Here is a 10,240-nt window from a genome sequence, read left to right as displayed (position 1 = left end):
ACCACATGATGCTCACGAGAGAGGAATCTTCCTCCTTTTTAATCAAATCAGCATCTCTCTGGAAAAACCCTTTCCTGAGGACTGGCAGGAAATCATTCTGCTGGAGGGACAACGGGGGACGTCTCTACCAGGACAACACTGTAAAATGCTTTGAGACCTTGATCAATCAGTTCTGGAGAAATCTCCAACTCCGTCTGCTTAAAGTCTGTGAAATGTATTCAGTGTAACATTTTGAACAGAGTTTCCCTCCAGCAGGGTTACAGGACTGATACCATCCGTTATTTAGTGTGTTTGTTTTTTGGACATCGATGGCTATCAGTCCAAGTTTGGGTTGTACTCAGACTCTGGAAGGAGACCGAACCCCTGGATGATCCAGAATGGCTGAATACGCTGGCAGGAACAGCTCCATATGACCCGTTCCTGACACATTACAGCCCATTACAGGTCACAGCCGGGGGTTCAGACAGGTGGTGTTAGTTCGGGGAAAGAAGGAGTAAATACAAAATATTGCAACCTTTTTGTTGATTTATTCTCTGTTTAATTAGGGATGAAGGGGACAGGAGTTGATGCTGTGAGCTTGTTGCATGATCTCTTGTCATTTTTCTTTTTCTTTACTATTTTTTGTTCTATTTGTTGTATGTTTTATCTGTTATCTGTATGAACATTTTACTATAAGACTTGTTAGTTGCCGTTTGAGCTCCAGTAGCTCGTCTGTTGGATCCGACCACACAGGCCCGCCTTCACTCCCCCCTCGGACCACTTTAGATGTTCTGACCCAGTCGTCCATCACAATGTGGTTCTTATCAAAGTGGCTCAGATCCTCATGCTGCCCATTTTTCCTGCTTCTAACACATCAACTCTGTTCACTGTCTGCCTGATACCCCCCCCCACACACACACACACACTGCCAGGAGCCCTGATACCCAGATAATCAGAGTAACTGGCAGAGCTCACAGTGTTAGGGCTGATTGGAAACCGAGCACCCGCAGAGGGAGAACGTCCTGTCAGTCACTGCGTCTGTGTTGTTGTTTTTAGGGGAGCAGCCTCTGGATTCAGTGATTCTGGTGAAACTGGATCAGATTTTATGGCGAAGATATTTCCTGGTTGTCCCTCTGACGTCCTCCGGCTGCTCAGTTTCAACTCTCTGTGATTCATTGAGTTTCCTGATGGACAGATAGCTTTAGCTAAAGTATCTGCCGTTAGTGGCCTCCGAGACCGACGGGTAGTAACGTTACAGTACGGAGGTAAAAAACACAAACAATTAAAAGCCAGACTAAAACTGTAAGTCTTGGGTTCGAGACTTTAGGATCGGTGTAATATGCGCTCTCTTTCTCGTCCTCGTCAACACACGTGCAGCTGAGTTTTGAAGTGAAAGTTCTGATCTTCTTAGGGAGAGCAGAAAGTAGAGCTTCACAGTAATCAATCCTGCAGGTAATAAAAGCACTAATGTCTCTCTTGGCCTGAGAAAGAAACAGATTTTAAGATGATAAAAGGTTTTAGTTATCTTTCTAATGCAAGGTTAAAAACTAAAATCTGACTCAAAGATAACTGCAAGGTTTTTTACTTGTTCCCAGGGATTTAATGTCAGTGACAGGACTTCAGTTTTGTCTTGACCATTGCCTGACATCTAAAAACACAGTTAAAAAGGGCATCTATTGGCCCCGAGTGATCAGCAGACGCAGCTACGTACAGCTGAGTGTCATCAGCATAGCAATGGAAACTGATGACCTTTCCAAATGTCAGCATGTAAAGGTTAAATAGGGTGGGACCTAAAATTGAACCCTCTGTTATTGTTAACCATCTTCAAAATGTGTCTGTCTTTTCAACATAGATTAGCTTAGCATATAGCATATCTCAGTACAGGAAAGTAGGAAGTTGACCAAAAGGGGCGGGGCTTATAAGGTCAATACATTTTCTGTCATTTGATTAACTCATTTCATCCCATTTCAGATCAGTCGTTACTCAGTTACAGGAAGCACTGATGATTATTTTCATTGTACATTCATTTGTTGCTAATGTTTATTAAATGTAATTACATGTTATTAATGGTTTAGTTATATAAATACAGATCAACAATATGAACCTCTTGAGTCAGTGCAGTTTTCTGTGATGGACCTTTATATTTAATCTGGTTTACTGACACAAACAGGAAAAAAAGCAGAATCGAGGAAGAGGAGGAGAAGAGGAAGATAAGTAGGAGGAGGAAGAGGAGCAGTGTGAGGAGGAGCTAGAGAAAGAGGAGGAAGATGAGAAGGATTTTGAGAGATGTCTCCTCCTTCACTGTAAAGTTCATTCTCAGTGCTCTGATGGATCAGCAGTCAGTGATTTCCTGTTTTACTTTGAAAGAGTCCTTCCTGTCTCTGTTTGATCTGCTCTGATTAGTTTCATTGCTGTCTGCTCGCTTTGAGTTTTCTTTTGGTTTCGCTCCAGAGTTTCTGTCCCTCACACCTGGACCTGAACCTGTCGGTCTGCCTGTTACCTGTCTACCTGCCAGGAAGATATTTTCTTCCAGTGAACCACTGAAGTCTTCCTGCTACTTGTTTATCTGCATCACTCAAACCCCAAAGATCCAGTTTAATATCACAGAAGACAAAGACCAGTAAATATTCCAGTTTAAGAAATTTCCTCATCTTGCTTTAACAAAATGATTTAATGGATCTGTGCTCCAATAAGAGTTAAGTAAGCCTCCGTCAACGTTCTCCTTTCACCCGTCCTGTATGTCGATGGTGCCAACCATGTACATTTTGGTGATGTGAAAACTGGCATGACCATGAGGCTCTCTCTGAAAATGGGCTCTATGGAACCCACGAGTCTCCCCTTTACAAACACTTTATGCTAGTTGGATGCAGTTTTGAGCAAAAACCATGTTGTTTTTTTTACATATAGTATACATGTGGTATCTTCGACACACTCTGTTATTTATAGGACTGTAAACAACAGGTCGAGTTTTAAGTTATCAGCAAAGTTGTGCATTTTTAAACTGATCATGAAATGTGAAGCTGCTGCTGGATAAAGGCCTCAAACTGTTGTCACTGAGTTATCTGAAACATTGTGTAAACCTGTTTTTCTTAAGCATTCACATTTCTGACACACCTGTGAAACAATTGTTGCGTTTAGTTTGTTTGTGTAGATTGATAGAGATAGTTCCAGTTGCGTGACTACTAGCTGTAAAGGTGGAGTCTCAAAGACTACAGTTACTACATTAACCTCAGTTAATCAAATCAACATCACAATACCACAGTAACCTGAATAAAACACATCAATAACATAAACAATAATTAAACAGTCCTTGTTTAGCCGTTAACTCTGTTAAGTTGTCTGTCTATGCCCAGTACGTTACCAACAGTCCAATTGAGATGAAAAAGAGTTTCGGGTGAGTTATCTGGCGGGCGTGTTTCCTTTGTCTTCAGACTACTACAACAAAGGTTTTACAGCTTCCATACAGGCCTCAAGAGTTTCTGAGCACATGGCCATATTCCAACATGTTCCTTTGTGTTTCAGTTAAACACTTCAAATGAACAAACGAAGTTCATATTTAAAGGTATCCTTGGATCCCAACATCATTGTTTTCTGTTTAAATTTGTGCTTTTTATAATTTGGGTCAATTGGGGTCCTGCGCAGCCCAGTCAAAGAAACCAATTTCACTGTGCAGTTTTAATAGATGTTTGAGTTCATTTGTGCCATGGGTTTTACGTAACACATACTGTCATTTCGAAGGAGACAGACAGATTTACATATGTGCTCTTTTTAAGGTTTACACAGCTTGCAAATTAATTGCAACTTTACTTAAATAATGATAGTAATAATAATAATCATCATCATCTGTGTTCTTTAATTAGAAAATTGTTTTTAAAAAATTGTTACGGTCCAGGTGGAATGTGGGGCAAGGCTGTGCTGTGCCCGCCCATTTCGTAGAGCCATTGTGCTGCCAGTTTGTCAGTTGGTTTGTTCAGTGGAAACTTCCCAGCGGAGGTGTTGGATAGTAACAGCCATGTTGACGGAAAAAAAAATTTCTATTGGAGCGATCACAGTCTCTCTGTTTATTTTGATTGTGACTTTTTTAAGTCCGTGCAAAAATGGCTGTTATCGAAGTGGTTCCGTGGCTGCAGACACTGAGGATTGTTCAGTGGTTGGAGTGTGAGTGCCATTTTACACTTTTCTTGTGGTTATGAAAGAAATGTACACAGCAGTAGATTTGATTTTATGCACAACACACGCTGTCTATTTTTTGTAAATGTTAGCACTTTCTATCTTGGAGATCTGCTTAAACTGCATGAATAAAATGTAACTAAAATATTAAACTTACACTTACAGAACTATTCATATAACTGGGGTTGTCCCGAACAAGAATTTTTAGCCTTGGATCCAAGTTATTTAATATTGAGTATCTGCTGATACAAAGTCCTGCCAATACTTTGCACACTTTACGTACATAAAGTACATTAATGTTATGAAAATCAATCCAATGTGCAGGCTTCAGAATTAATTGCTCTGCATTGCCTTAAGAAACAAAATGCATTAAACCTGTTCCTTAATGGTTTTTAAAATATTTTCGACATAAAGTATAAAATAACAAACCCTCTGTAATCTTTTTTGTCTTGTCGCTGTTTGGAGAGAGTTTCTCTCTCCAGTGTTGCTTCAGTGCAGCTTTTACCTGAGTTACCTGAACAAACTGTATTGAGCTTTATTTCCATCATCCATACATCTTTTGCACGGATTACATTAATGGCTTTTATTAATTGGCTTTTTGTTCGTGGGACTGTTCCGATTGGATCAATACATCTCAACACAGCTGATACCGATCAGTTAAAAAATGCCTTGACTGGCACCAAGACAGATCATTAAGTTTGGATCAGGACATCCCTACTTATAACTATAGTAAGACCTCAGTAATGAGGTTACCCCTTAAATGAATAAACAAATATGCCTCATTTAACATTTCAAATGAAATTAAATGTGTGACAGTGATTGTTGTGAAATATTGCAGGAAAATCCTCAAAAAAAGGAGGCTCAGCGGTAGATGCTGCCATCGCTGCGCTGATTTGCACCTCCTTCTTTAACCCACAGAGTATGGGCATCGGAGGGGGGTCCATATTCACAGTGATGGAGAGCTCTGGTAACAGCCACATAGGTCTAACACAGTAAAACTTACCTGCTGTGGAGACAAAGCCTATTAATAATATCTCCTCTTTTCAAAGGCAAAGTCACAACTATCAACTCCAGAGAGACTGTACCCAGGAATGTGAAATCTGACCTGCTGGATTTGTGTCCAGATGAAGCCTCAAAGACATCAAGTACTGCAACAGTTCATCATCGTTATCTTTTCCTCATTCTTGAAACCTTTCTTGTTGTTCTTGTTCTGTTTGTTGTGTTAGCTATTAGGTTGCTGTGTTACTTGGCTCCCACTGGAGGAGGAAGTGGGGGCAAACCTAAAAACCTTGATTTAGTACAGTTCACATGTGGAGAACTTTATTTACCACATAAGGACGCAAAGTTAAAAGATTTATGTCATCCTGAAGATACTGTTAGTCCTTTGTTGGATATTTGTCCCACTTGTTGTATACACACCAGGGGCCAACAGTCCTGACATAGGAACTGGCCTAAACTGAAGTAAGATGTAAAAGTAAGAGGTATAGATCTTGTACACATATTGAGGAAAGTAAGATCTGAGATAATGAGAACATTAAGAGACAGGAAACCCTTTCTTTAGTGTACAGTACCAGTCTAATAAAAAAGAGAATAAAGCTTAAGACAGTACTGTTATAGATAAAGATAAATAGATAAAGATATTGGTATTGAAGAGAGTCCACAAATACATTAGCAGCACACTTGCTGGAAACGAGCACACTGCATGCTAGCAGGCCAGAGTGAGGGCTGGTGGATAACAGTTGACTGTAAAGTCCACTCTCAGTGTCTGCACTGGTGGATCACAGTGTTTAAGTTGCATACTGGACCAGGATGGACTTCCAAACTGTCACAAATTAATGTGGTAGGCCCCGCCCTCTTAAAATCAGATGTTCAATAAGCTCAGAGAAACTTTCCACCTTCAGCAGATGAATGTGAAAACATCCTTCTGGAGTCAAACTCTGCACATCACACTGAACAAACACTGAGTTCTGATTGTAGGGACTTGTACAGACATTTAGTAAATGTATATACTTACTTTGACCTACCTTGCTATCCATCCATGCAGCTGGTAAATGGATTGGGGTCCCAGGTGAACTTCGGGGCTATGTAGAGGCACACAGGCGTTTTGGGAAGTTGTCATGGGCTGAACTCTTCAAGGGGACCCTCGAATTGGTCAAAGATGGAATTCGTATCAATGAAGTCCACGGTGGATTTATCAATCGTACTAATGAAAGTTTCGGCCCAGCACTACGGTATGAAAGACACCCACTTTTTTCACAGCAGCCATTTTGACATAATAGGGTAAAAGCTGGTATTACCAATTATACTAAATACTATGCTATTCAGGAATGGAACGGAGCCTTAAGTCTTTACCCTACTATTTTTGTTTTAAAATGGCTGCTGTGAAAAAGATCTGACACAATGATGAGGATAAGCAACATTTCACTTTTCTACATTAAAGTGATATTTTCTTTCTGTGTGTCCTGTAGAAAGTTGTATTCAGACAAGAACGGGATGTTGCTGAAGACTAATGACATTGTGAAGTTTGAGAAACTGATCGAGACTTTGAAGATTATTGCAGATAAAGGAGCAGACGCTTTTTACAATGGAGCAATAGCAAACAATTTAGTCAGGGACATAAATGAGGCAGGTAAGGTCTTTTCTAAACATTCTACTCTTCAACTCTATCTCTGCCTGCCACAATTATCTGATTACAAATTAACAAATCAATTGGATCTGTAAAGCCGTGATCACTCACAGACTCCAGTGCGGCAGAAACTGTAAAAAAGTCTTGATTATGACGAGCAGAGATGCGTCTTGTTCAGCTTTGCTAAGCAGAACCATTTGTTTCAATGTTTTTGCTCAGGAGGAAATATAACGGAGGAAGACTTGAAAGAGTACAAAGTTTCCGTGACTGATGCGTGGGTTGTTCCTTTGGGAGAGTACCAGATGTACATACCTCCACCCCCTGCAGGAGGCATCACTCTCAGCTTTGTCCTTAACGTCCTGAAAGGTTCCTGGTGCACACAGACTGCAGAGCAGCTGCTCATCCACTTTCAAATCATCACTTTCAAATCACATAATGAATCTTGTTGGCTGTGTTCATGTTAAACAGAGCCATGCCAAATGAATATTTTAATTAGTTGTTTATTAGTTGTTTACTGTAACTGAATTATTGCGTGGTGATGGAAACATCTAGATATTGCTCATCGTTGAACTGAGTTGTTTTTATTTACAGGCTTTCACTTCGATTCAAACTCTCTGGAAGGTGAAAATAAGACACTGACCTATCATCGCTATATTGAATCTTTAAAGTATGCCAATGGATTAAAGAAAGACATCCGTGATCCAAAGTTCATGTCAACAGAAGTAAGTTTCACAAAATTATGCAGTAAAACATATTTTCCTCTTCATCATTTATTTTTAAGTAGTTAAAGGTGTCCTCCCAGTATTAGGACATCAATTAATTACGGTTGGGTGCACACATTGAGATTAGTTAATTAGTGCAGTTTGACACCCAAACACTGATAAACACAGATCATAGACATTTTCACTTTTTAAAGCATTTTCAAACTCAACTCAAACCTATTATGTTCCACATATTGAACACATTATAACATTAATTTAACTTTTCAGTCCTATTCATAGTAATTACACTCTTTCTCACCTATCCAACTGGAATACTCCTTTAGCTGATACATATTTAATTCAGTATGTCAACTTCACTCCCAGATAGTACAATTTATTTTCAAGATAACACTATAATTTGCATCCATCCATTACTCCAGTACACCCACTTTCATATTCAGTTCTGAATTCACTGTTTTCTCCTAAAATATGACAATAAATGTACCACTGAATTTTTGATTGCTATGTGTTTTTACATTTTGCAGCGCTTACAGAGGGCCAAGACATTCATAACGGATAGCTTTGCCGACGATATCCGAAGCTTTATCGGTGATGAGAGCCAGTATTACCACAAGCCCCCGTATATGGACAGCGTGGGCACCTCACATGTGTCTGTTGTGACAAAGGATGGATCTGCTGTGTCTGTCACCAGCACCATCAACTACGTGTCAGTGTTTGATGCTTTCTGCTTCAACCATCAAACATTATTGTCAGTTTGAAAGTAGAGGATTAAGATTATAGAACAAGTGAATATATAAAAGAAACTGAGAATAGTCCAGTAATCACAGCTAGTGTACAGTATTTATAATGTTTATGTAATGTATGATATAAGTTTTGATGCATTTCTTCACAGGTTTGGATCACGGATCTTATCTCCAAGCACCGGAGTCATCCTCAACAACCAGCTGGCCGATTTCTGTCAGAGAGTTAATAAATTCTCTCGTGGTAATCAGATCAGCATTCTCTTTGTTCAATTAACCAGAAACTACCAGAAAATAGTGACAGCTGATGCCAGCCTGTCAGGCTGGGTCAGTGTGTTTGAGGGCAGAGTGGTAAATGGGTGATGCAGCTCCACCACGCCCAAATATAAACTATTTGGAGCTTTTAGCTTAGTTTAGGATAAGCTTGTTTGGCAATACTGGAATCTCCATATTCCACATCAAAATGAATGCTATCGAAGAGAACTTCCGTAATTTCTTGTTGCATGAGGGAGATGTCTCACCAGACTGCCCTTCTTGCCGATGGGGTGTGTTGCTTTAATCCAAACCCCACGCTTCCTTTTTGATGACTGGTGACTATTTCTGTCTTAGGTTAAATATGTTTCAGCAATAAAGCTGAAAAAATGAAAGATTTCCAGTCGAATTATGACCAAATACTTACAGAAAACCAAAGAGATTCCCATCAGCCTCAGCTTTGTGTTTAGTGCTAATGAGAAAATGTTAGCATGCTAATACGCCAAAGTAGGATAATGGATGGTAAACATTTTACTTACTCAACATGATGTTTAGCATTTAGCTAAAAGCATTTCTGCCCCAAAGTACAATCACGTCAGGCTGCAGAATACAATCAACTTTATTGTCATATACGGTCATAGACAGTACAACGTAACCTCTACTTTTAACCCATACTAAGTACAATCAGCAGTGGGCAGCCACTGTACAGCTCCCAGGAATGAACTCCAGATGTAAGCCATTGCCTTGCTCAAGGATACTGACTTGAGATATCAACCTAACATAGCTATTTTGATGGTGGGGGAAACCGAGCACATGCAGAGGGAGAACATGCAAACTGATGATGAGTCCGTCCTGTCAGTCACTGAGTTTGTGTTGTTGTTCTCAGGGGAGCAGCCTCCCTCCTCCATGGCCCCCATTGTGCTGAAGTCTAAGTCGAAGTTACTGGTGATTGGGGGTTCTGGTGGGGACAGGATCACGACTGGGGGTCGCCTCGGTACGTATCTTGGGCAACCACACTAAGATAAACTGCTGCAGACTAATCGTCGTAAAAAGTGCCGTCCTCACTCTCAATGTGTCCACAATGCATTCACTTTCCCATCAGGCAGATTGCAACGTATTGTTCTGTTTCTCTTCCAGGCGCTCATGAACCACCTCTGGTTTGGAAAAAGCCTTAAGGAGGCGATTGACGCTCCGGTTGTTTTTGTCAACTCTAGTAATACTGTGGAGTTTGAAAATGGTTTTGATAAGGTAACGCACTAATACTGAGAATTTGCTAAAACAACACATCATCAGCACCATCTGAGCCTCTGGTCCTCGTTGTCTTTCAGGATGTAATCAAGGCTCTGAAAGCTCTGGGACACAAACAAAAAGCTCAAGGAACTTACTACAGTGTGGTAAACGCAGTAGAGCTGGAGAACGGTTGTATCATCGCCGAGTCTGATAAACGGAAAAAAGGCAAAGCAGCCGGTTTCTGAGACCACGAGACAGTGACACTGGTTTATGCAGGAGGGCCTGGAGGTTACAGAGACCTTCCTGGCTAGTAAGCTAATTAACTAGGGCTTTGCTAACATTAGCTAACTTAAAGGCCCAATGAAGTTAAAATGTTTAAGTGTTTTATCTTATCTTTCTTTGTGCTGTAAGTCTCTTATATTCCAGTATCTGTATCCAATATTGACACAAAGTAATTTTTTAGGTGTTTTCGTGTATTCTTAATGGTAATTTAGTCACTTCCTGAAAAACAATAAACAGTA

General features: G+C 40.1%; 1 protein-coding gene across 1 annotated transcript; it reads left to right on the top strand.

Moving 5' to 3' along the window:
* Positions 1-3,324: 3,324 nt before the first annotated feature.
* Positions 3,325-10,240, top strand: LOC127356792 (glutathione hydrolase 5 proenzyme-like). The gene is made up of 12 exons (XM_051388814.1): positions 3,325-3,331; positions 4,988-5,116; positions 5,199-5,294; positions 6,194-6,380; positions 6,618-6,778; positions 6,995-7,141; positions 7,367-7,497; positions 8,022-8,203; positions 8,390-8,481; positions 9,376-9,474; positions 9,592-9,737; positions 9,818-10,240. The coding sequence occupies exons 1-12, from the start codon at positions 3,325-3,327 to the stop codon at positions 9,962-9,964; spliced, it is 1,524 nt and encodes a 507-aa protein (XP_051244774.1). The 3' UTR covers positions 9,965-10,240.

Source organism: Dicentrarchus labrax, unplaced genomic scaffold (genome assembly GCF_905237075.1).
Source record: "Dicentrarchus labrax unplaced genomic scaffold, dlabrax2021, whole genome shotgun sequence".
NCBI lineage: Eukaryota > Metazoa > Chordata > Actinopteri > Moronidae > Dicentrarchus > Dicentrarchus labrax.
The sequence above is the reverse complement of the archived record's forward strand: the minus strand, read 5'-3'. Positions and strand labels throughout refer to the sequence as shown.